General features: G+C 47.0%; 1 protein-coding gene across 1 annotated transcript in view; it reads right to left on the bottom strand.

Moving 5' to 3' along the window:
- Window positions 1–26,299, bottom strand: part of NMT1 (N-myristoyltransferase 1) — a 34,308-nt gene extending 8,009 nt beyond the window's left edge. The window contains exons 1-8 of the mRNA XM_040331619.1: window positions 26,156–26,299; window positions 15,472–15,562; window positions 12,213–12,357; window positions 11,540–11,658; window positions 4,343–4,434; window positions 4,140–4,256; window positions 2,569–2,739; window positions 2,268–2,376 (exon numbers count right to left, since the gene is read on the bottom strand). Of these exons, the coding sequence (XP_040187553.1) occupies window positions 2,268–2,376; window positions 2,569–2,739; window positions 4,140–4,256; window positions 4,343–4,434; window positions 11,540–11,658; window positions 12,213–12,357; window positions 15,472–15,562; window positions 26,156–26,271 (960 nt within the window). The 5' untranslated portion in view covers window positions 26,272–26,299. The remainder of the gene's footprint in view (window positions 1–2,267; window positions 2,377–2,568; window positions 2,740–4,139; window positions 4,257–4,342; window positions 4,435–11,539; window positions 11,659–12,212; window positions 12,358–15,471; window positions 15,563–26,155) is intronic.
- Window positions 26,300–27,013: the final 714 nt, after the last annotated feature.

The raw sequence follows: 27,013 nt of genomic DNA, 5'->3' as shown, positions 1-27,013 counted from the left end.
CATGGTAACACAATCTCACATTCCCAAGGCATCTACTAGTAGAATCCCAGACAGACAATGACCCAATCTGTACACACCAGAGGAGAGAGAAGAAAAAAAAAAAAAAAACCCACACACCACACTATATTTGATGCCCCCAACAACCTGGTTCTACCTGTAATAAACCTTGTATATGCTTTACAAAAAACACACACACAGATAATGAGGATCCCAACCAAATCCTACGTCATCTTTTTCTCTTTTTCATTCCAGTAATATAAAAGTAAATACACTTTTAAAATTCAAAGTTGTTTTGGTTCCCTGCAGATTTATTCAATCTGTTGCTAACTAAAAAAATAAAGTTTTATGTGATGCAGTTCAACTTAAATTTTTATTCCATCAATTCTTGCATGCTATTGGTCAAGTTGCTCGAGTCGATTATACAAAAATAGAAGAGCGATATGATAAAAAGGAGGTTCAAATTCTGCATGCCCATTTTTTCCCCCTCAACATTTTTGGCTGAGGATTGACCCCTATTTTTTGCAATCATTTTACATAGACTTATTTATACTCTTTTGGTAAATATTAGGCTGTCCAACATACCTTTGGAACATTCGTCCTGATAGTTGGAGGCCATGCCCCTGGTGTTCTTGTCCTAAAGTGGTTGTAAAGGGTCAAGATTTTTACCTTCATGTGTAAAAAGCCTTTTCGGTACAGCATTCCAGCCCCCTAATACTTACCTGTGCCCCATAGCGATCCAGCAACGCGCCTCAGCTCTCCGGGGACACTTCCTCCTTATTGGCCGAGATAGCAGCGGGAGCTACTGAGCCAATCAGGAGAGAGAAGGCACGGGGAACAAACCACAGCTCTGTGTGCGAATGGACACGCAGAGCCACAGCTCGGGAGTGAGCCTGCTTGGGTGCCTCCATTGCAAGCTACTTGTTCTGTGGGCATTCGACTGGAGGAAGGGGCCAAGAGCACCGGCGAGGGACCCGAGAAGAGGAGGATCTGGGCTGCTCTATGCAAAACCGCTGCCACAGAGCAGGTATGACATTTTGTTTATATGACGACATTTTTTTTTTCCCCTTTTTGTTTTTTTTTTATAAAGAAATGACACTTTAATATCATCACTAAGTTTTACAACGAAATCCTTCCCTCTTGAACATTATTCACACCCTTAGCCTGTTGCCAGGAGCTGCAAGCAGCACAACTCAGTTTTAATGCTGTGCCGTAGTTTTGTGCCGAGTGCTTCTGAGCCCCGCACATGCTCAGCGGCTGTGACGGAGGAGAGCACAGTGCAACCGCTGAGGTCATCTGCGACGACAAGCGATAATCGCTGTAGGTCTATACAGTTTAGGAGATATTCCCTTTGCATGCAGCCGATGACGTCAGCGGCACATGTGCTCTGAATGCCCAGCTGAAGGTCCCGCAGACGCTGTCAGAAAGAAGTCTCCAGCGGCTCCACTCACAGCGCCGGAGCCACGATACCCGGAAGACACGTCGAGGGGAAAATGTCCGCTCCCTCGGCGTGGGCTGGGATCACCTGCCAACGCCTCGTTCTAAAGTAAGTATTTCATAATGAGCTAGTATGCGGTGCAAACTACCTCATTATGCCTTTTCCCTTACAGGTTTAAAGAAAATAAATAAATAAATCTGTGGGTTTACAACCGCTTTAACAACTGGTCCATCCTAGAGAGATTACAGGACGGAGCTGTGAAAAAAAAAATATTTAAGAAAAGGTGTTTGGCGCAGGCTTCGCTGCATGCACAATTGGCCTACAGGTATGGAAAGAACATAAATGGACATTTTAAAATTCAAAATAGTTTAGAATTACAGAATAATGTTCATAGACTGCATAAGAGTATTTTATATATAATTTTTTTTAAAGGTGAACTAACCCTTTAATCTACATAATGCTAATTTAGAGAAGCCCAATGCCTAGTAAACACGGGCCAAATGTTGGGAGACATCAGCCAGTTTAATAAAAAACGTCTGTCATTCAGTTTGTGTGTGTGGCAGCCGGAATCCGGCTTCTGTTGGAAGAGCATGCTGGAAAACCAGCAGCCATCGAGCTCCTGATCAACGCCAGCCGAAGTGTTCTGACGTTGGGGGGGGATGTTTGGGAGTCATCCCCCTGTCCAAAGTCTGGAGCACAATAAACCGGCCCTTTGTTTAGAATGTTTGGAGACCCCCATCCTAGAAGATGCCCAACCCTTTGAAGAGCAATGGCCACTTAAGTGGATTGCTGCATTAGACTGCTGTTAGCCACCTGGACACGATGGACTTACCTCCGGAAGCCGGTACAGTTTCATAGTCCTCTGCATTGTCATGTTTCGGCTAAGATGAGAGAATTTCACCTCTATCAACTTCCGAGGGTTTAGTGATCTATGCCAGTACCTGGTTAACAGACAAGAGAGATGGTGCTTACTAGCAGAAGAGCTTGTTACAGAGATGCTGATGCAAAAGATTAAATTTGCACTGTAATCTGGATAAAGCAAGACAATGCTGAATGACCACTCTACTAAGCTGTATGCTTGAGAGCAGACTAGAAAAAAAAAAAAAAAAAAAAAAAAAAACTCCACTAGGCACCTGCATGTGGCCACTGGCTTGGGCAGTACTACTCCAGCAGTATAGACCGCCTGGAAGATCCCCTCCATGTTAACTCTGCGTGTGATCTCACGGATCAGGACTGGTGCCACCCGCTTGGCACGCATCTTCTTGTGTACACAGAGGAAATTGATCTCTACCATCCTCTTGATGCTGTTTTGAGTAAAGAGAACAGAAATTAGTTACAGCGAATTGGAATATGAAAACCACTTCCATGCCCATTGGTATTGAATCTTTTGTACGTAAAGTAAAGACCACTCCCCAAATTCATTGTTCACTGACCAAAGTACGTAAACTTATCTAGGAAGTTTACTGGCAATGCAGTCCTGTACCTACCGTGTTTCCCCGAAAGTACGACCTACTCTGAAAATAAGACCTACCTTGGTTTTCCAGGAGGGCTGAAATATAAGCCCTACCCCGAAAATAAAGACCCGGTTTGAAGTAGTCCCCCCCCTCACCTGCCTGTCAAGCAGGGGGTCTCGACACCCCCCCCATACTTGGCTTGTGGAAGAGCACCCAGGTGGGCTATGGAAGCCCAGAGCGGCACTCAGATCTCCTTCTCCTGCCTGTCAGTGGGGGATCTCGGCCCCACTCCCTCTGCAATGCTTAGCTTGTGGAAGCAAACCATGCGGGCTATGGAATCCCAGAGCGGCGCTATAATAAAGGTACCTCACACAATACATTTTACTTTACTTCACAAAGGGGATTCCCGTCAGGCAGCAAGGGAGAGGGGTTAAGAAGACTGCACAATAAATAACAAGCCCTAGCCCGAAATTAAGCCCTACTGTGTTTTTGGTTGCCAAAATTAATAAAAGGCCCGTGCTTATTTTCGGGGAAACACGGTATGGAGATTGGCTGAAAGGTACCCCTTCAAAAGCAGGCTGCATCAACAGACAGCTTCTGGGTGTGAATCTTTTGTATTCCAGTGGCATTAAAGCCCAATCCTCAATTTATTTATTTTAATTTAAAATGGAGTGACAAAGGCGATTCAGGCATAGGATAAATTAAGGTGAAAAAACATTTACCTTTACAACCCCTTTAATGTTTGTATTGAATGGTTAAGAAGAGGAAGTTAGTGGTAAATAAAAGGAGGGGGGGGGGGGGGTTGGAAAAAGAGAAGAAAAAGATAAAAGTTATGGGGGGAGGGGGATTTGGGGTTAGAGGCAGGAAGTGGTACAGCAAAGAAGCACCTCACCCTCAGGGGGCATCAGATTAAGTGTGGAGTCCTCTGCCAGGGTAACGTGGTCCCCAATGGTACGAGGTGTTTTTTGTAGGTTGTGTGCACCCGTTTTAGTATATCTCCCCCACTGTGTCCCCTTTAGGGATACTTCCCATTTGATAGATGTCAGACACAGCAGAAAGGGAGTATAAATATTACAATCAAGAAATAAATGCATATATAGATTTTGTTTTTAACAATTGTCTGGATATGGCCCTAAAATGCAGGATGACATGTTGAGAAAATAGCTGAAGGCCAATCTCCTACAATCACATCACTCTTCTATAGAATGAAGGGAACGATTCGAATCCACTCCTTGTGACAAAATACTTACGAGTCGTAGATTTTCATGGTAGCTGGAATAGCGCTGATAAACCCCACAAGCTTCTTGCTATTGGTGACCCTCACACCGCAGTGCCACTGTGGCAGCCACCCAGGAGGTCTCAGTGCCCTAGGAAGGAAGACACAACAGTGTCATCTTCAGAGACAGTTCCTTATGACAGAAGACAAAACACCAAGACGGTCTGCTAAACTCACCATATTAGGAAGTCCGACGAGTAGTCAAAACGGAACATGTTATCATCATCTTCTACATAGTTTTCATTTAGCAAAGTGTACAGTTCCTTTAGCTGTAGATAAGAAGATTATAGTCAACAATTGATGGAGATAAAGGCTATGTGCCGTAATACTGAACAGAGACAGATTGCTGGGAGATTAGAGAAGAATTCCACCAAGCACTTTTTATATCTAAAAAAGCCACATTTTTTTTATTTCCCAAAAAATTGAAAAGCTTCTAAAAGCTTAAAAAAAAAAAGATTTGCTTTAACATAGCCTTCTTAACATTACTAAACTCACAATAAAATCAGTCTGTATATGCAGTAAAGCATGCTTGTTATACTCATTGTGGAACCTAAAAGGTTAATCCTCTGCATTGTGTAAAAAGGCTGTTTGATCCTGTCTTCTCTGATCCTCCCCTTCTTCCACAGTCCTCAAACCATCTCCTGATAGAACAGAAGCTAGGGGGACAAGCTGCACATGCTCAGTTTGGTGTGTATTGTTAGTTTTTTTTTTTTCTTGGGAGAGTGCATGTGATCAGCACAGAGCCAATCAGCACTGTCCAGACAGAGGGTAAGGGGTCTTACAGGACAGTCAGAGCAGAATGAAAAAACGCCTCCTACAAGCTTTAACCAAAAAAAAAAAAAAAAAAAAAAAAAAAAAAAAAAAAAGGTATTTATCAGATTTACTAAAACGGTAGCATTTCCTTGTTCTGTGGGAGACCAAATGTAGTGAATTCAGAGTCCTGGGTTTAGTAAAATTTTAAGCAGCTTATACTCCTCCATGACACTGCGCCGCAATAGGAAACAAACGTCACCCACACAGCCGTGTCACCCATTCTCATAGCTCTGTGCGAGAATGAACTACAAGCCCCAACATCCTTTGCGGCTGTCGACTTGTGGTTCCAAATGAACTACCACAGCGCTGTGGTAGTTCATAGATTCTGAAAAACTCAGCTTATACTCAAGTATATATGGTATGTAGTGCTGTGTTCTCTAAATTCTTTGAATTTGATCCCCAAGTTTATAAAACATACATGTAGAATTTTCTGTTCAAAAAAATAGATTTTTAATACAGCTTACCTGTAAAATCTTTTTCTTGGAGTACATCACGGGACACAGAGCGGCATTCATTACTATATGGGTTATATGGAGTACCTTCAGGTGTAGACACTGGCAATCTCAAACAGGAAATGCCCCTCCCTATATAACCCCCTCCCATAGGAGGAGTACCTCAGTTTTGTAGCAAGCAGTATGCCTCCCAAAATGGTCCTCAAAAAAGAGGGGTGGGAGCTCTGTGTCCCGTGATGTACTCCAAGAAAAAGATTTTACAGGTAAGCTGTATTAAAAATCTCTTTTTCTTTATCGTACATCACGGGACACAGAGCGGCATTCATTACTATATGGGATGTCCCAAAGCAATGCTTACAATGAGGGGAGGGAGAACATCTCCAAGACAAAAGGATTTAATTTAGAGATATACTCAAATCATAATAAATCCAACTTAGTTGAGAAAAATAATTTTAAATTTTAAATTTAACTCAAAAAAGAGGAGCCCCCGGAATCCGAGGGTCTCAAACTGCAGCCTGCAGCACTGCCTGCCCGAAGGCAGTATCAGTATTCCTTCTTACGTCCAACTTGTAGAATTTTGTAAACGTGTGGACAGAAGACCAGGTTGCCGCCTTGCAAACTTGAGCCATAGAGATCTGGTGGTGTGCTGCCCAGGAGGCGCCCATGGCTCTAGTAGAATGAGCCTTTAATGATACTGGAGGAGGCAACCCTTTCAAGCCGTAGGCCTGAGTGATTAATTGCTTAATCCACCTAGAAATGGTGGACTTTGCAGCTGCCTGCCCCTTCTTGGGCCCATCCGGTAGAATGAACAGCACATCTGTTTTCCGGATCTTCTTTGTAGCTTTAAGATAGGCCTTCATGGCCCTGACAATATCCAAGGTATGCAGCAACCCTTCCTTTCTGGAAGTAGGTTTAGGGAAGAAGGATGGTAATACCAAATCCTGGTTCAAATGAAAACTGGATATGACCTTCGGTAGGAAGGAAGGATGAGGGCGGAGAACGACCCTGTCCTTATGAAAAACAAGATATGGTTCCTTACAGGATAAGGCCGCCAGCTCCGAAACTCTTCTTGCGGAAACTATGGCAACCAAAAATACTAACTTCCTTGTCAGTAGAACCAAAGGAATATCAGCCAACGGCTCAAACGGTTGTTTCTGTAAACTTGACAGAACAAGATTTAAATCCCACGGACAAAGCGGGGATTTAACTGGAGGTCTAATACGTAAGACCCCTTGAAGGAAGGTCTTAACCAGCGAGTGGGTGGCCAGCGGCCGCTGAAACCACACTGACAGAGCAGAAATCTGTCCTTTGATTGTGCTTAATGCCAATCCTTTATCCACTCCTAGCTGGAGAAAACTTAATACTCTATCGATGGTAAATTTGCGAGAAAGCCATCGCTTGGACTCACACCAGCCTACATAGGCCTTCCAGACCCTGTAATAAATCACCCTAGAGACCGGTTTCCTGGCTCTGATTAGGGTAGAGATTACTTTCTGAGACAGACCTCTACCCCTGAGAATCAGGGATTCAGCTTCCAGGCCGTCAAATTTAGATGCCGTAAGGCAGGGTGGAGGATCGGACCTTGCGATAGCAGGTCTGGCCGTAGAGGAAGAGTCCAAGGGTCTCCCACTACCATCCTTAAGATTAGTGAGTACCATGCCCTTCTGGGCCATGCTGGAGCTACCAGGATGACTGGTATGTGCTCCACCCGGATCCTGCGCAGCAGGCGGGGTAGTAACTGGAGCGGGGGAAACGCATAAAGAAGTTTGAACTGATGCCAAGGGCAAACCAACGCATCGATTCCGCAGGCCATCGGATCCCTTGAGCGGGATATGAACCTGTCTAGTTTCTTGTTGAGTCTCGATGCCATGATATCCACGTCCGGCACTCCCCATCTTTGGCAGAGTGCTTGAAAGACTTGTGGATGCAGAGACCATTCCCCCGGCCATAGAGTCTGGCGGCTTAAGAAGTCCGCCTGAAAGTTGTCCACTCCTGGAATGAATATTGCCGATATGCAGGGCACATGAGCCTCTGCCCATAGGAGAATCAAGCTCACCTCTCTCTGAGCGGCTTGACTCCTGGTTCCCCCTTGGTGATTTATGTATGCCACGGCCGTGGCATTGTCTGATTGAATTCTCACCGGGAACCCCTGCAATTTTGACGTCCAAGCCCTGAGGGCTAGTCGAGCAGCTCTGAGCTCCAAGATGTTGATGGGCAACTGCTTCTCTGGCTTTGCCCAAGTACCTTGGCGAGTGCAACCATCCAAAATTGCTCCCCAGCCCGTCAGGCTGGCGTCTGTGGTCACTATCTTCCAAGCCACTGGGCTGAAAGACTTCCCTTTCAGTAGATTCTGAGGGTCTAACCACCAACACAGACTTTGTCGGACTCTTGATGAGAGCGGCAACGGGATATCCAAGGCCTGTGGCCTTCTGCTCCATGCTGACAGGATGGCTGCCTGTAGGATGCGAGTGTGGCTCTGGGCGTATGGTACCGCCTCGAATGTGGCCACCATCTTGCCTAGTAACCTCATACATAGGCGAATAGTCGGTTCTTTCTTGCTTAGAACCAGTAGGATTAATTCCTTGATGGCTTTTACCTTCCTCAGAGGTAGGAACACTCCTTGTTGTTCTGTGTCTAATCTCATGCCGAGATATTCCAACTGCCTTGTGGGCTGGAAAGCTGACTTTTCTCGATTTAGGACCCAGCCGAACCTCTCGAGGTATTGGACCGTGGGGGCCACTGCTCGCTCCAAGCCGGGAGACGAGTGGTCTATGACTAGGAGGTCGTCCAGGTATGCTAGGATCGTGACCCCTTGGATCCTTAGCTTGGCTAGGATCGGAGCTAGGACCTTCGTGAACACCCGGGGGGCCGTAGCCAACCCGAAGGGAAGCGCCACGAATTGGAAGTGACGCGAAGCCACCATGAAGCGTAGATATCTTTGATGTGGCTGATAAATTGGAACATGAAGGTAGGCATCCTTTATGTCTATGGACGCCATGAAGTCGTCCTTCTGGAGTGTGGCAGCTGCTGACCGCACGGATTCCATCCGAAATGAGCGGATCTTTAGATATGCATTTACCATCTTTAGGTCCAAAATTGGCCTGACATCTCCATTGGGGATGATGAATAGGTTGGAGTAGAAACCCAGCCCCTGTTCCAGGCTGGCCGGAATCCGAGGCGGATCGTTTGGAATCCTCGACTCCTGGAAATGAGGAGGAGGAAACCTTAGGAAATCTAATTTGTAGCCTGTGGCCACGGAAGACCGTACCCACTCGTCGGGAATGCTGGCTTCCCAAATCTCTGAAAAGAGTCGCAGCCTTCCCCCCACCTTCGTGGGTGGGGGCGCCCCTTCATAAGGTTGGCTTGGGGGCTGGTTTTGCTGGTTTGCGAAACCACTGCCTTTTGCCTCTAACAGCCTGTCCTTGTGATTTGCTGTTGAAGCCGAAGTTTGCTTTTGCAGGAGGCCGTCGATACTGCTTGGCATTAGAGGGCCCCTGCCCAGGGGAATACTGTCGTTTAAACGCAGGCCCCTGAACCTTCTTCTTAGTTGGCAAGAGAGTACTCTTGCCGTTTGAAATGGTCTGAATGTATTTATCTAGGTCTTCTCCGAAGAGTCGTCCTCCATGGAAGGGGAACCCTACCAGGAGCTTCTTGCATGGGGGCTCAGCCTCCCAGCTTTTTAACCATAAGAGTCTTCTCATATGGATAAGGGATAACGATAAACGTGACGCTTGCTGGATAGAATCCTTGATTGCGTCTACCGTAAAACATATGGCCTTAGGGACATCCGAAAATTCTTCTGCCTGCTGGGCAGGAATAAGTTTAAGCATCTGCTTAAATTGATCCGATAATGCTTGAGCGACCCCAATCGCAGCCACAGCTGGCTGTACTACTGCCCCTGCAGTAGTGAAGGAGTTCTTAAGTAGTGCTTCCAAGCGCTTATCAACTGGATCCTTGAACACCTGTATGTTTTCTACAGGGCATGTTAACGATTTGTTAACACATGAGATGGCTGCGTCCACTGCAGGAGTAGCCCATCTTTTGGAAAATTTTTCTTCCATAGGATATAGGACAGAGAACTTCTTAGGTGGTAAGAAGATCTTATCTGGCTTGTTCCAATCTTGGAACAAAACTCCCTCTAATAGAGGATGGATCGGAAACACAGCATTGCTTTGAGGCGCCCTCAGTGAACCCAAAGCTGAAACCGTCGATACCTGGAGATCTGGTACTGGCAAGTTGAATGCCCTATGGACCAAGTCCGACAATCCTTGAATCCACCAGCTCTCCCTCAGGGAGACTGCCCCAGACTCCTCTGTATCCGGATCTTCGATCCCTGAACCTACTTGGTCCTTGTCCAAGAGGTCGTCCAATTCCCCTGAGGAAAGGACCTCCTCTCCTGAGGGTCCGCGCTCGGGCGACGGAGATCTATTCCGCTTACTGCCCCGCATAGCTGCGGCTATCATTTTACCCATGCTTTTCTGCATCTCTTTTAAAGAGGTGAGTAATACCTCCTCCGTGACCATCTTAGGGTTGGACTGACCCGCGTCAGCTCCAGCCCCAGATCCCGATGGCCCCAAGGCTCCCTGTGGGGAAAGCAGCGGCATAGCATTGTCCGAGACCTCAGACTCTCTGGGGGAATCCCCACCTCTTGTACCCTTGTTTTTTGATGCCATGGTACAATACCGAGGTACACCTGCTACTTATTGGTACCTGGGACTTATAAATAGTTAAATGCCCAAACACCTGTTTGGGGGATAAAAAATGCTTCCTCTCCCCTAGATGACACTTCTCTTTTTTTTTTTTTTTTTTTTTTTTTCAAATCTAGGAAAGAAAAAACATTCTGTCCCCCTGAGTAGTATTGCAAGAAAAACTATGAGATGGAAAAGAAACAGCCTATTCCTAGGCTTGAAAACAGTCTTTCTGAAGACTGCAATATTCTTTCTGGCCACTGTGTGTCCTCGGCGCCCCGTGCTTGCCGTTCTGGTCTTTCCTCCTCAGTTCCAAAGTATTGAATGAGCTATATGGAACAAACAAGGAAGGGCCGCCCCTTCCTTAAGCCACTGACCCGCCCTTCCCCCCCCAGCAATCTCAAACAGGAAATGCCCCTCCCGACAGGGGGGGGGTGGGGTTGGGAGGAAGGGACCTCTCTGCTCCAGCAAACTGCAGCCATGAGGAGGTCAGCGTTTTGCCTGCTTTGCAGGCCGTGAGGAGGAAGACTGAATGGAGCATCGCCTGGAGGCTTGCAGGTAAGCACAGCTCTCTGACACACACATATATTTTTATATAACACAGGCCCCACTCAATGCTTTTCCAACACTACAAGGGAGGTCACATCTTATGGGGAATAATACATATAGAGCCATCCTATCTTTATGATATGTGACTAGTTTGCCAGATGCAGTGCATAACTTTAGGCATGTCCCCTGTGACCCCCCAGAAAAAACCTGCTAAGAACCAAGTTCCGCAAGTTTTCCCCTCACTTACCTGCTCCATGCCGCAGGACTTTGCCAAGCAAGAGGCCCAATCTTCCCCCATCTCGGTGGGGATGTCTAGACCTTCAGGCCCTGGGTTCCTATGAAGGATCCACTGTCCTGGGCCCATATAGCACTCTGGCAACAGAAACATTAGGCACCCAAAGGTTTCTAAGTTCTGGGCCCAGGGTCCAGCTCTCTAAAAAGAAAAGCATTATGGGCTATACCCCAAGGGTTTGGGGTCCGGTTACTGACCACTTTAGCGCTGAGGCTTTTTTGGACAGAACCGGTTAGCTCACCTAATCCCAAGGATGTGGAGGCAAGCTAAACCATGACTAACACCTAAGACACTGGCGGAAAAACTGAGGTACTCCTCCTATGGGAGGGGGTTATATAGGGAGGGGCATTTCCTGTTTGAGATTGCCAGTGTCTACACCTGAAGGTACTCCATATAACCCATATAGTAATGAATGCCGCTCTGTGTCCCGTGATGTACGATAAAGAAAAGTAAATTTACAACCTGTAGGATATCAAATAATCGCAGCGTGAACCTTCTTCGCTTTATACAAATGACACAAGTTCTGCTGGAGTTGGACGGGGGTAAGGTGTCAGTCAATGCAAGCCTCAGCCTTACTTACCACTGATCTGTCACTCAAATCCAGAGCATCCCAGGTGAAACCATGCGGCAGGCTGTATGGCTCCTTGCGGATATTATCCTTGTCTGGCTCGATAGGGCCATATGTGTTGATCACTTCACCTATAAAAGAGGTACATCAGGCTAAGCGGGGCAATATATAACAAAGAAAGGATAAAAATAAGCGCTCTGATTTGGAATAAGATCATTCATGTATACAGTTTGGAATAAATCGCTGTATAATACTAGGCTGTAAACGCACAGATCTGCATGCACATTTGGACCAGAACAATAAAAAATTGATTTACACGGCTTCCCCCACTATACTAGAAGAAGCCCCTTATTTTGGGGATTTGTGATGGAAGCGAGACATGCAGATGGCTTTGAAGGCTCTACTGCGGTTTGCACTGATTTAATGAAGAACTTTTTGGTTCCTTTCATCCGAGCTCACCATAACCTGTCTGGTTATATCATATATTAAAAGTATGTGTTAGAAAAATCTGTACCATCCACAGCCATCAGATTTTAGCAGTCGCTTTCTTGGTGCAGATAAAAAAAAAAAGTGGATTCATATTGGATTGGATTTAAAAAAAAAAAAAAAGACCCACACACTTTACACACAAGGACCATACTATCCCCAAGCAGCTACCTGCAGGATATTGAAATGTGGCTCCTACCTAACTTAGGAACAGGCTGCGTGTCCCAGAACTGGTAGCTTCTCTTGGTGGCCTCCTCCATGGTCTTAGCTGGCCCTTGGCCCACAGAAAACAGTTCAATGGCCTTCTGGATCTCTTGTATCTTCTCAGCGGGTAGAGTGTTCACCTAGATGAAAGAGGTCAGGCAGCGGGTCCCAATTATATTTTTCCATAATCCCAAGATGAACAACTTAGCTTTTCAGAAAGTTTGGCTATATACAAAAAAAAAAAATTGTAAGAGCCCATTTCACACTGATCAGTTTTTCTTCCGTTTTTGCCTTACCAAAAGTGGAAGAAAAATGCATGGCCATTAAATCCTACAGAAATCTTCACACCAGTCAGTTGCATTTTTAAAAGTCCTGCATAAAGCTTGGTGCCGAAAAAAAAAAAAAAAAAAAAAAAACACAAAACACACCCCAAAAGTGCACTTTCCCCATTGAAATGAATAGAAAACATATCAAAAACGAACACACGGTTACTTTTTGGGTCACTTGTCCCTTTTTTACAGGTTCATCACTCACCAGAACAGGGTGGATAAAAATCAATGAGAAATTTATATATATATATATATATATATATATATATATATATATATATATATATATATATATATATAATTTATTTGTATAGCAGAAAAATAACACCCATTAAAAACAAGGAGGAATGTTTTTTTTTATTATTACTTATTTTACTAGTAATGGCGGAGATCAGAGACGTCTGGTGGGACTGCGATATCGCAGCGAAAAGTCAGACACTGACACTTTTGGGGACCTGTACTAAAAATATGCATGTCACTGTACTAATGACACTGTCTGGAAAGGGGATTAAACATCAGGGGCAATCAAAGGGTTAACTGTGTTCCTAGCTAGTGTTTTAGTGTCGTATGGGAGGTTTTTACTAGGTGAAGACACTGATCTATGTCTAGAGACACCTACCTTCCCTCCTGTCAGAACAGTGATCCGCCGTTTTTTACATGGGTAGAGAGCCAGAACGGCGATCTGCCGAACGATCGACAGGTGTCAGCGGACACGGAGATCGATGTACCTGCGGATCAGCTCTCCCTGTGTTTAATAACAGCGCGAGAGGGCGCCCCCCCTACCTGGAAAGGTCAGGTCACTTACCAGGTAAGTGATCCAGCTAGGGCTGCAACTAATGATTATTTTCATAATCGATTAATTGGCCGATTATTATTTCGATTAATCGGATAATAGCCTTAAAAAAAAAAAAAATAGCATTTTCAATTTTTTTGGGGCCAATTTGTTGTTGGGAAGATTACAAAACACAAATTGCTGCAAAAATACATTACTGTACATGGTTTTCTGCAGCTTCTCCATTGAAGTATACTGAACCAAAAAATAAATAAAAAATAGCACCGTTTTGCATTAAAAAGTCCTTGCCCTTTCCAAATACACAGCAGCTAAAAAAAAAAAAATCATGGATGTGAACGTGTCCCATGGGGAAACATGTAAATGAACTGTAGTGTGTTTCTGCAAAAAGCACCAAAAAACACAGAGGTGTGACCCCAGGCCTGAGATGTTTAGTAACATAATGGGGTTAAAAAAAGTACAAAGAGTAAATAATGGCTACTGTAAGGGGTTCATTTTTTTTTTACTGTGGGACAGTGAAAGTAATATTTACAGTAGCGATTTTCTTTTTTGTACTATAAAGGGCCAATTTTAGTTTTTTTAACCCCATTATGTTACTGGCCGATTAATCGATTATGAAAATTGTAATCGATTAATTTCATAATCGATTAGTTGTTTCGGCCCTAGATCCAGCGCAGCAGTGCCACCTTGCTGCCGTATAAGTTATACGGTTGACAAGTCGTTAACTGTAGGAGGAATTTGTAAGCCAAAATAAAAATCTTCAGCGTAGTTAGGACATTAACCGCTTCCCGACCGCCGCATGTAGATATACGTCGGCAGAATGGCACGTACAGGCACATTGGCGTACCTGTACGTCCCTGCCTAGACGTGGGTAGGGGGTCCGATCGGGGCCCCCCCCGCTACATGCGGTGGTCGGATTCCCTCGGGGAGCGATCCGGGACGACGGCGCGGCTATTCGTTTATAGCCGCTCCGTCGCGATCGCCCCCCGTGCTTCACTATGGCGCTGCATCGACCGAGTCATCCCTTTTATAGGGAGACTCGATCGATGACGTCAGTCCTACAGCCACACCCCCCTACAGTTGTAAACACACACTAGGTGAACACTAAATCCTACAGCGCCCCCTGTGGTTAATTCCCAAACTGCAACTGTCATTTTCACAATAAACAATGCAATGTAAATGCATTTTTTGCTGTGAAAATGACAATGGTCCCAAAAATGTGTCAAAATTGTCCGAAGTGTCCGCCATAATGTCGCAGTCACGAGAAAAAAAAAAAAAAAAAAAAAAAAAAAAAAAAAATAAATCGCTGATCGCCGACAGTAGTAAAAAAAAAAAAAATTATTAATAAAAATGCAATAAAACTATCCCCTATTTTGTAAACGCTATAAATTTTGCGCAAACCAATCGATAAACACTTATTGCGATTTTTTTAACCAAAAATAGGTAGAAGAATACGTATCGGCCTAAACTGAGAAAAAATATTTTTTTTATATATGTTTTTGGGGGATATTTAGTATAGCAAAAAGTAAAAAAATATTGAATTTTTTTCAAAATTGTCGCTCTATTTTTGTTTATAGCGCAAAAAATAAAAACCGCAGAGGTGATCAAATACCACCAAAAGAAAGCTTTATTTGTGGGGAAAAAAGGACGCCAATTTTGTTTGGGAGCCACGTCGCATGACTGCGCAATTGTCTGTTAAAGCGACACAGTGCCGAATTGTAAAAACCCCTTGGGTCGTGTAGCAGCATATTGGTCCGTTCCTTAAGTGGTTAAATAGTGTTGCTTGTACACTATGTGACCAAAAGTGGGCACACCTTCATGATACTGGAGTTCAGGGGTTTCCAATGAAGGGTACTGGTAATGTAACAACCTACAAAAGGACAATCATGTGGCTCTTTGTTTTTCCAGCAGATCTGTGCCCCCCCCTGCACAAAGCCAGCTCCATAAAAACAAGGTGTGGAGGAACTCAAGCGACCTGCCCAGAACACTGACCCCCAACCTATTGAAGGCCGAATTGGAATGCCGATTGTGGGCCAGGTCTTCCCTTCCAACAAAGGTACAAATTCCTCTACACCGTCTATATATTATAAACACAAACAGGCCCTCTTTGGAGAAGAAGCATCTGTAATGGTTACCGGAGCTTCAGTCGTTTCCAACTTGTCCCCTCCTTTGTCTTTCTTGCGTTTCTGTTTCTTCTTTTTCTTAACTCCAGTGTTGTCCACCCCGCTGAAAAAGAATAAAGCCAATTACTAAAAAAAAAAAAAAAAGTCAGTGTCTAAAAGCCAATTCATTACGTGTATCAGTATAACAGATGGTGAAGACTAATCACCCAATTAAAGACCAACGTTTTTTTCCGACGTGATTGCTCTTGCATGCACACGATCATGAAAAAAATGCACGAGCAAAACGCGGTGACGTCCAACGGCACTATAAAGGAGAGTACGACGGCACACGTTAAAGCGTACACATGTCCGTTTTTCAGGACGTGAAAAACAACGAGAAAAAAAAAAACTAGAGCAGGTTCTAAATTTTTAACGGCCATTTTTCTCGTCGAGAAAAAATGCTCTGGAGCCTACACACGACCAATTAAAAAAATTGAATTTTTCTCGCCATGAAATACGGTCGTGTGTATGCGGCATTAGAATGCAAGTGGTTATAGTAAAGACAGGCCTTTCTACTACCAAGCACTCAAAGAGATACCTAGGTCAGTATCTGGACCACAGTTCCCTAATATCTTTATCATGTATAGAGATGCTGAGCAGAGAGGACTGTGTGTTACTCTATAAATGTGGAGTTTTATAGGGCAGGGTTTAAGGCAGGGATCGACAAATCCCGGGCGCCAGGTTGCCATGGCGACTAGAAATAGTGTCCTGGCGACTTTGCTTGGAAGGTGGGCAAAAAATAAAAAAATATTTTTTTTTTTTTTGTGAGCTGGTGCCATCCTGTGGTGAGCCGTTGGTATTACAAGTTAAGCATTACAAGTTAAACAGCAATTCTAATGTCATTTTTCACTGCCATCTTCTTGCCTCTAATTAGAACCCCCAAACATTATATACATTTTTTATCCTAACACCCTAGAGAATAAAATGGCGATCGTTGCAATACTTTCTGTTACGCCGTATTTGCGCAGCGGTCTTACAAGCGCACTTTTTTGGGAAAAAATGACACTTTTTTTAATTAAAAAATAAGACAACAGTAAAGTTATCCCCATTTTTTTTAATATCATGAAAGATAATGTTACGCCGAGTAAATTCATACCCAACATGTCAACGCTTCAAAATTGCGTTGCTCACGTATATGTTTGCTTCTGCCCGCAAGCTCGTCAGGACGGGGTGCGTTTTCTGGCTCCTAACTTTTTTAGCTGGTTCCTAGATTCCAAGCAAATTTGTCAACCCCTGGTTTAAGGCTACACTTCAATCTAAACACCCCCTCCTCACTGTAACAATATTTTACTTGCCTTTACTTCCGTACTTCACGCCTAGGCACAAGTCACCTGTACTAGGAGGCTGCAAGACCAATGTGAAAACATAGCGCAATCCTGGGCATAAGCAGTGGGGAGCCAGCAGGAAATCACAGTCAGCTCCCACATCCAAGATGGCGGCACTGGCGACCCGAAGCCTGGTGAAGAACCGGCCCAGATGAAGACAGTACGGGACAAATAAGTGTCTTTGTTAAAAGTCAGCAGCTACAGTATTTGTAGCTGCTGACTTTTTATTTCCTAAAAAGGAACCAAAGTTCCTCTTTACGCAGCAAGTGTGTAGCTTTCCCAGCATACCCCCGAGATATAAACTACAACAGATCATCGGTCAGAGACTAAAGATTTGCAATTCATTGCGTTGACACCGTCAAGAGAAATAAAAATGACAGATCCGCAAACCTGGCAGATGCAAGAATTCCACACGCTTGGAGAAACATACCTGTTAATCCTATTACGGTGCCTGAGTCGGCCATGTGGAACGGAGCCCTATTTAAACCCCTATTTCATGTGACATATGCACAGCGAGATGGTGCCAGACACACAGGACAGAGTCAGCTGCTGTCTGCCTGATGACCACGTGTCTCCACAGGGGCCTGACCGAAAAACTGGTTAGTTCAACTACTCTGGAAAAATATGGATGAGCCAGGGGTGGAGAACATGCTGCAAGAGCCAATTGTTTCTATAGAAGAGCCAGCGAGGTGTCTACACAACAACCACTGTAAGAGGACACAGTATTTGGAATTCTGTTCAGCCAGTTTTGTGATCCAGACCCTTGCCGAAGAGCACAGGCAAGCTCGTTACCTCACTTTGCAGTTAAGCAGCATTAGCTGACCCTCCACAGGCTGCCAATTGGGTAAAGGGGCATACCTAGACTGATGAGGCCATACCCTGTTGGGGGCATGTTCACACCGTGCAAAGAAATACACAGTGGGCCGGATTCAAGAAGCAATTGCGCCTGTGTAACCATAGGTTACACAGCGCAATTGCTTACTTGCCCCGGCGTAACGAGTGCTCCTGATTCAGGAACCTCGTTACGCCGACTGCAGCCCAAGATCTGCGTGGCATAAGGCTCTTATGCCCGCATATCTTAGGCTGCATTCTTGCGGTGGCCGCTAGGTGGCGTTCCCGTTGTGCTCAGTGTATAGTATGCAAATTGCATACCAACGCCGATTCACAACGTTACGCGAGCCCTGCGTACGCAATTTACGTTGTTTACGTACGGCGGTTTTCGCGCAAGGCTGCCCCTATTAGTACGTATACCTGTCGTTCCCGCGTCGCGAAATTTGAATTTTACGTAATTTGCGTAAGTGAATCGTGAATGGCGCTGGACGCCATTCACGTTCACTTTGAAGCAAATGACGTCCTTGCGACGTCATTTGCCGCAATGCACGTCGGGAAAGTTTCCCGACGGAGCATGCGCTCTACGATCGGCGCGGGAACGCGCCTAATTTAAATGATTCCCGCCCCCTACGGGATCATTTAAATTGCGTGCTCTTGCGCCGGGCATTTTGCCGGCGCGCCCGCGCAATTTACGGAGCTTCTGCTCCATGAATCAAGGGCAGCGGAGCAAATTTGCGGGGGCGCAGGGCAAAAACGTTGCCCTGCTCCTCCGTAAATAATGCGCAAATCTCTTTGAATCCGGCCCAGTCTGATTAGCTCAGAGTGCTGCCCTTCCCTCTCCTAATCTCATTGTAATCCGGCTCGGCAGGGGATTTTAGAAAACCAATATAGTATTTAAAATAAATATATTTCTTTTCTTAAAGAGACCCGCCACCTAGCTCACTTATGGCAAGCAACAGCGTCTCTTTAAAGTGATTGTAAAGTCTCAATTTCCTATATAAAAATAACAAACAAGTTCTACTTACCTGCTCTGTGTAGTGGATTTGCACAGAGCAGCCCAAATCCGCCTCTTCTCAGGTCCCTCTTCTGTGCTCCTGGCCCCTCCCTCCTGTGCAATGCCCCCACAGCAAGCAGCTTGTGTCTGTGTCTCAGCCAATCAGGAGGGAGAATCTTGGATGGCTGAGACACTCGTGGACATCGCTGGACAGAGCGAGACCTCAGGTAAGGATTAGGGGGACTTCAGCACACAGAAGGCTTTTTATCTTAATGCATCAAGATAAAAAAAACTTCTGACTTTACATCCACTTTAAAGAGGAAGTAAAGGAAAAAGAAAAAACCTGCAAGACAAAGGCATAATGAGCTAGTATGCATAGCATACTAGCTCATTATGTAATACTCACCTGGGATCGAAGCCCCCGCAGCAGTCCTCATACACCGCTCGGGCGGCCGACATCTTTCCCGGGGGTTGCTTCCGGGAATCGCGGCTCCGGCGCTGTGATTGGCCGGAGCAGCGATGAAATCACTCCCGCACAAGCGAGCAGTAGCCGCCAGTCACGGCACGATCGCCGTTATCAGCGCTCGTGATTTTAAAAAATCTCTTAAACCTACAGGTAAGCCTTAATCTAGGCTTACCTGTAGGTTAAAGTAGTCTGTAAAGGGTTTACAACCACTTTAAAGGCCATGCTGTGTCCAAGCTGTGCTTCGCTTTATAACGCCCCCTGCTGCAACTGCCACAAAATATTAGGGGGTTACCTAGTTTTGACGGGTACCTGCTCCCACTTCTGCTCGGATTGCCTAGGCCAGTGATGAACCTTGGCACCCCAGATGTTTTGGAACTACATTTCCCATGATGCTCAACTTCACTGCAGAGTGCATGAGCATCATAGGAAATGTAGTTCCAAAACATCTGGGGTGCCACCGTTCTCCATCACTGGCCTAGGCCATCTGAGCGGAAGTTCCCCTCTCTGTAGTCATCTGGAATACATCACAGGTCCCAGAAGACTGCCAGACCATTCAGGAGTGCATGTGCAGTGGACACCTGGCTGTGAAGCCACAGCCGAGTGCCCACAGTTGAGATTCAGGAATTATTCATACCTTATGTATTAGAATATTGTTTGAGTGACTACCTCATTTAAAGTCCCATGACTAGAGGTCGACCGATATATCGGCCGATATTTGGACGTTTTGAAGAAATCGGCATCGGCCGATTTTCATCCAAATTAGGCCGGATTGCCGCAGCGGTCACAGCATCAGGAAAGGCCGCGGCTTCGGCCTATCTCCGGAGCCGCGGCCATCTTGGTACACCCAGCGTGGCGGCCCTCCCCTCTGTTTACACCCAGAGGAGGAGCCCGCTCGCTGCTATCTGCTGACTTTTTATTTTTTTAGTTTTAGGAAGTCGGCAGCGGGCCTGTAACCGCCAATCGGCGGCCGCCGCTGCTGACATCCTCCACTCTGGGGAAAAAAAAACGTCCCCTGACTGCTGCGCGCCCTGCCTCTGCCTACAAGTCCCAGAATGCAGCGCGGGCCGGTAACTGCCAGCCCGCGCTGCATTCTGGGGTTTGTAGGCAGAGGCAGGGCGTGCAGCAGTCAGGGGACGTTTTCTTTACAGTGGATGATGTCGGCAGTGGCGGCCGCCGATTGGCTGTTACCGGCCAGCTCTGCATTCTGGGGATTGTAGGCAGAGGCGGGGCAGCGGCACATCAGGGCCAGGGACGAATAGAGTCTTGTGCTAGGCTGGTGGGCATTGATGAGTGAATGACATTGGGCTGTACTGGTGGGCACTGATGAGGCGATGACTGGTTGGCAATGAGGCGACGCACTGGTGATATGCGCTGGTGGGCAATGATGGGATGCACTGGTGCATTGATGAGGTGGCACTGATGGGCTGCACTGATGAAGTGGCACTGGTGGGCACTAATGAGGTGGCACCGATGGGCTGCACTGGTGGGCACTGACAGGCTGCACCCCACCTCTCCACCCTAAACAATTATCTCCTCCCCACCCTAGGTTTTTTGAGATGAGGAAAAAAAAAAAAATCCTACTGTGCGGCGCTTTCTGAATGGCCCCATCATCTTCTGGGACACACAGGTCCCAGAAGGCAGCGGAGAAGGGCTCAAGGCGGAAGAGGAAATTACAGGTCCGCGGCGAGGTTGGGACAGAAGTACACCTTTGTACTTCAATAAAAGAAAAATAATTATATATATATAGTTTTATACTTTCTTACTCCATGTAGTTAAGTGAGTTTCATACGCCATTGTATCTATGACAAATGTCTATTATGATTTTTTTTTTTTTTTTTTTTTTTAAATAAAGCAATAAAAAAAAAAAAAAAAAAAAAAAAAAAAAAAACTATGCAAGCAGAATTACAGGATAAAAAAAAATACCCCTGGCAGTATGAAAGGGTTAAGGCAATGCAAACAGATACCAGAAAGCACGGCTCATGTATGCGGACACTAGAACAGACTGATGGGTGAGCTATAGTCAGATGTATGCCGTGTGTCCCCTGACCCGGCCCGGCCCATACAAGAGGGAAGTGGTAAACTGCTGGAAATCCCTTTTATAACCACACAAGACAAAGTATTGGGAAGTTCTGTAATCTCACTATCCGAAGGGGGGGAAGGGACTAGAGACTTCCACATTGGCAGAGCACCTGTGCAGCCTGCTTCCCTTTACAACACCTGCTACTGTAATGAATACATAATGAGCCGGGTGCGCAGAATTACAGCAGCAGGTGTTTGCTGACCGATGCAAAGGAAGAGATGTTGCACTCTTAAAGGCGATCTGCAGTAGATCACTTTTCTGAGGCATTCTATTGAGGGTTTGAAGTTTTTAATACTGCTGCACACAGTTGTGGCGCACCCCCACTTGAATGAATCATGTTTTGGAGCTTTACTGAGCGGTGGAAAGAATCATTTTTGCTGTGCCATGACACTGTAGCCTGAGGAGGGGGGGGCTTCTCAAGTGCCAGTTTTTAAAATTCACCCCCCCTAGCTTAAAGTGTAAGCTATGCCTAACATGAGTGTCTATGAAGTCAAGGGGCGGGGCAATCATTTTAGTAGGGGTGGCGCTGCATTATGTCATAGGGAGCCTGGCAGCTGGTTGAGGTGACCAAGATGGTGGTACGAGAGACAGGCCGACCCTGAATGGCAAATCACTGCAGGACAATGCTGGACCCAATGGGCAATGGAGTTTGCTTTTTGAAGACCCAGCATTGCAGGTAATGTGGGATGAGGTAGAGAGAAAGCCGAGTGAAGTTCCTCTTTACTACCCTGGAGATCCACCGGGTCCTAGATTGTCCCATCAATGATCTGCATCTGTTGTCATACATGAGAGCTAGTGATGAGCTCTGGTTTGGTCCCAACCCAAGTTCCTCCAAACTGGGAAGTAAGCCGCAGGAGATTCCCTCCCACTGATGTAAACAAAAGGGGTATGGATACTTATGACATCATTGACCTAATATGGGCACATATTATATTGGGTCCATGTTATTGACCTTCTAGAGCCACATGGCCATTTTGGGTCCATGTTATTGACCTTCTAGAGCCACATGGCCATATTGGGTCCATGTTATTGACCTTCTAGAGCCACATGGCCATATCGGGTCCATGTTATTGACCTTCTAGAGCCACATGGCCATATCGGGTCCATGTTATTGACCTTCTAGAGCCACATGGCCATATCGGGTCCATGTTATTGACCTTCTAGAGCCACATGGCCATATCGGGTCCATGTTATTGACCTTCTAGAGCCACATGGCCATATCGGGTCCATGTTATTGACCTTCTAGAGCCACATGGCCATATCGGGTCCATGTTATTGACCTTCTAGAGCCACATGGCCATATCGGGTCCATGTTATTGACCTTTTAGAACCACATGGCCATGTAGCGTCCATAAACCAAATAAAATGGATAACACTTGAATGCCCCAATCTAATATCACAGCCGAATAGCCAGTATTTTCAGGCGCTGGTTGAGTCTGGCTCTTCAGATACATCAAAGAATACACCACTTGGCACCTGTCCATACTCTGTCACAGCATATAGTGAACTCCTCCTAGTAAAAAAAATGCTTAAGCTAGGTCCATGCCACTGAACTTCTGGGGCCTTGTGGCCATACTGGGTTCTTTCCATTCTAAGATCCTGTGGCCATACTGGGTCAATGCCATTGACCTTCTAGGGCACATATGTCAAACACAAGGCCCACGGGCTGAATCCGGCCCCCCAGGCCTTGTCATGTGCCCCCCTGCACCCAGTTTTGCAGCCACAACCTGACAGAACTCCATTCCACCACCTCCAGCTCTTGCTCTCAGTGACTCCTGGAACGAACAGATCTCTGCATGCACTCATAGCGCAGACAGATCTCCAGAATCAGAGAGAACGATCTCCCTGCAAGGCCGCCAACATAGGAAGAGAGCTGGGCCAAGTAGGTGAGAGAGAACCGGGGACGCTGTGGGGAGGGGGTTCAAGCCATTGACCTAGGGCCCTGTGGCCATACTGCGTCCATGCCAGCCTAAGGCCCTGTGGCCATACTGCGTCCATGCCAGCCTAAGGCCCTGTGGCCATACTGCGTCCATGCCAGCCTAAGGCCCTGTGGCCATACTGCGTCCATGCCAGCCTAAGGCTCTGTGGCCATACTGCGTCCATGCCAGCCTAAGGCCCTGTGGCCATACTGCGTCCATGCCAGCCTAAGGCTCTGTGGCCATACTGCGTCCATGCCAGCCTAAGGCTCTGTGGCCATACTGCGTCCATGCCAGCCTAAGGCTCTGTGGCCATACTGCGTCCATGCCAGCCTAAGGCCCTGTGGCCATACTGCGTCCATGCCAGCCTAAGGCCCTGTGGCCATACTGTGTCCATGCCAGCCTAAGGCCCTGTGGCCATACTGCGTCCATGCCAGCCTAATGCCCTGTGGCCATACTGCGTCCATGCCATTGACCTTCTAGGGCCCTGCGGCCATACTGTGTCCATGCCACTGACCTTCTAGGGCAGGGGTGCCCAAACTTTTGACGAGCGAGGGCCACTTAAAGCGGGAGTTCACCCATTTATACATTTTTTTTTTCTCCCCTTAGCTTCCTGCTCGTTCGGTCTAGGGGAATCGGTTATTTGTATTAAAATATGATCCGTACTTACCCGTTTTCGAGCTGCATCTTCTTCCGTCGCTTCCGGGTATGGGTCTTCGGGAGCGGGCGTTCCTTCTTGATTGACAGCCTTCCGAGAGGCTTCCGACGGTCGCATCCATCGCGTCACTCGTAGCCGAAAGAAGCCGAACGTCGGTGCGGCTCTATACTGCGCCTGCGCACCGACGTTCGGCTTCTTTCGGAAAATCGTGACGCGATGGATGCGACCGTCGGAAGCCTCTCGGAAGACTGTCAATCAAGAAGGAACGCCCATTCCCGCAGCCCATACCCGGAAGCGACGGAGAGGATGCATCTCGTAAACGGGTAAGTACTGCACATATTTTAAAACAAATAGCCGATTCCCCTAGTAAAAACGAGCAGGAATCTAAGGGGGAAAAGTGCCCTCTAAGGGTGAACCCCCGCTTTAAGCAACTTGGTAACCAGTCACGGGCCACAATGAGCTGAGCAGGCGGACGACAGGTCACGGCTACTCTATAGGCCCTCCGATCCAATCCACCCAGCTGGAAGGGGATGAATTTTTTAGAGGGTCAGATTGGAGGTAGGCGAGCGTAAACGTACAACAGTCTGTTTACATCTGCCGCTCTGTAGAGATGAATTGAGGGTCTGATTGGGTAGGGCCAATCGTGTAAAAAGGGCCTAAAACTGCTTTCAAAATGATGTGCTGTGGTTTACCCACATCGCGGGTGCAGCGTAGTGCGCCTGTGTCTAGCTGAACTTTGCCATAGACTCCGCCCTTTAGCAAAAGCCGGCGCTGTACAGGAAGCATCAGCTTATGGGGCTCTACTCTGCTGCCGTTTTCTCTTTCTCTACCACCAGCTTCATTCACAACACTGATGCTGTAATATGGCGGGTCGACAACCTGTGATCTGGGCTTGCCAACCCACCATTCCAAATCGGGAGGTCGCAGGCCACCCCTGTTCTAGGGCCCTGCGGCATTGCCATTGACCTTCTAGAGCCCTGAGGCCCTACTGTATCCATGCGGACCATGCCATTGTACTTCTAGAGCCCTGCGCTGATCACAGCCAGGGAGACATTGTCCCGATGCTCAGCGGCAGAGATCGGGAAATGTCTCCCTGGCTGAGCTCATCCTTGGCATTGACCCAGCAGGGCCCTAGAAGGCCAATAGCATTGCCGCAGGGCTCTAGAAGTACAATGGCATGGATAATTTAATCCATGCCATTGACCTTCTAGGGCCCTGCGGACATACTGGGTCCTTGCCATTGACCTTCTAGAGCCCTGCAGCAATGCCATGGACCTTCTAGGGCCCTGCAGCCATACTGGGTCCATGCCATTGACCTTCTAGGGCCCTGCGGCCATACTGGGTCCATGCCATTGACCTTCTAGGACCCTGTGGCCATACTGGGTCCATGCAATTGACCTTCTAGGGCCCTGCGGCCATACTGGGTCCATGCAATTGACCTTCTAGGGCCCTGCGGCCATACTGGGTCCATGCAATTGACCTTCTAGGGCCCTGCAGCAATGCCATGGACCTTCTATACCCCTGCGGCCATACTGGGTCCATACCATTGACATTCTAGGGCCCTGTGGCCATACGGGGTCCATGCCATTGACCTCCTAGGGCCCTGCGGCCATACTGGGTCCATGCCATCGACCTTCTAGGGTCCCGCGGCCATACTGGGTCCATGCCATCGACCTTCTAGGGCCCTGCGGCCATACTGGGTCCATGCCATCGACCTTCTAGGGTCCCATGATCGTATTAGGTCAATGATGTCACAATCTCCCCCACGCCTTCATCTACATGCAGCTGTAGGGCAGGAAATCTCCAACAATGACAGCTTATAACCAATTTCAGGCCTGAACCCAAGCCCACCCCTAATAGGGACAAAGACCCAGCTCCACCCACTCGTATGTTAAAATATATTATATATCTATCATAAAAGGGATTTTTCTGTAAATTGGAGATCACATACCCTGTACACAAGCACTCTGCAGACCTGGGACTGTCCCTGCTAATCCAGAACTGTTGTCAGCAGAGAACAATGACAGGAGGACAGAAGGCGAGCGACATAATCACATGCCAGCCATAATGAGGACAGGTATTAAGCACCTAATCCCCCTAAGATGGTGATAGGCCGCCAGCATTGCCTTCGCCCTATGTGTGCCCGGTCTATCACCGTAATCCTTAAATACATTTACAGCCCGATCATAACATTCAGCTTTTTAATTTTGATTTAAACACCGATCCCTGAAAGGCAGCACCAACAGCCAATCAGCACAGGGTATTCCCGCCGGTCCGGCCAATCAGACAGCGAGAGAGGCGGGACATTAGGCGCAGCAGGGCACGGCATGTGACAATGACAGAGTAGAGCGCCCCCCTAAAGGCCCCGGTGTGGCGGTGCATATTACCCCCGGTTCGAGCCGTGCGTCTCCTCATTCTCGCAGTCGCTGCAGTGTCCGTGTCCGTGACCATTCTCCTCCTCCCCCGGCCGCTCGCCCGCTGCTGTCTCACTCTGGTCCGCCATCTTTAATCCCAAGCCGGGTTACAAGGAGGGTGCAGCGGCGGCTATTGGCTGGCCGCCGCAAAGCACGCCGGGGGTTGTAGTTGAAGGACGCTGTGTACCGTTTTACAGACCACTAGAGGGAACTACAATTCCCGGCGTCCCGTATAGGCCAGGCGTGAGGGGCACCAAGGGCATGCTGGGAGTTAGAGTCCCAAACAAGGGGCGCACTCTGATTGGTCGGCTTTATTACCCTTACTGTCTGTTGTTGTATGAGCAGGATGTGAGGAGACAGAGCTGTGTATTATGTCCTTCCATTATAGATATAGTCTTTATGTGAGGGACAGGAACAGATGAAAAATAATAAAGACCATAATAACAATGTCAATAAAATAATAATAATAATAGAATACACTGTGGAGATGAACAGAAGGTTAACCATTGGAAATGAGCAGTAAATAATACCAACATAACAATAACAGCTACTGATGCTCTCTCACACATACTCCGCTTCCCCCACTGGAGAGTCAGACCGCTGCTCTCTCACATACTCCTCTTCCCCCACTGGAGAGTTGTTCCGCTGCTCTCTCACATACTCCGCTTCCCCCACTGGAGAGTTGTTCTGCTGCTCTCTCACATACTCCTTTTCCCCCACTGGAGAGTCAGACCGCTGCTTTCTCACATACTCCTCTTCCCCCACTGGAGAGTCGGACCGCTGCTCTCTCACATACTCCTATTCCCCCACTGGAGAGTCGGACCGCTGCTT

This window comes from Rana temporaria, chromosome 12 (assembly GCF_905171775.1).
Source record: "Rana temporaria chromosome 12, aRanTem1.1, whole genome shotgun sequence".
NCBI lineage: Eukaryota > Metazoa > Chordata > Amphibia > Anura > Ranidae > Rana > Rana temporaria.
Note: the sequence above shows the minus strand (reverse complement) of the source record. Positions and strands in the feature narration are given on the sequence as shown.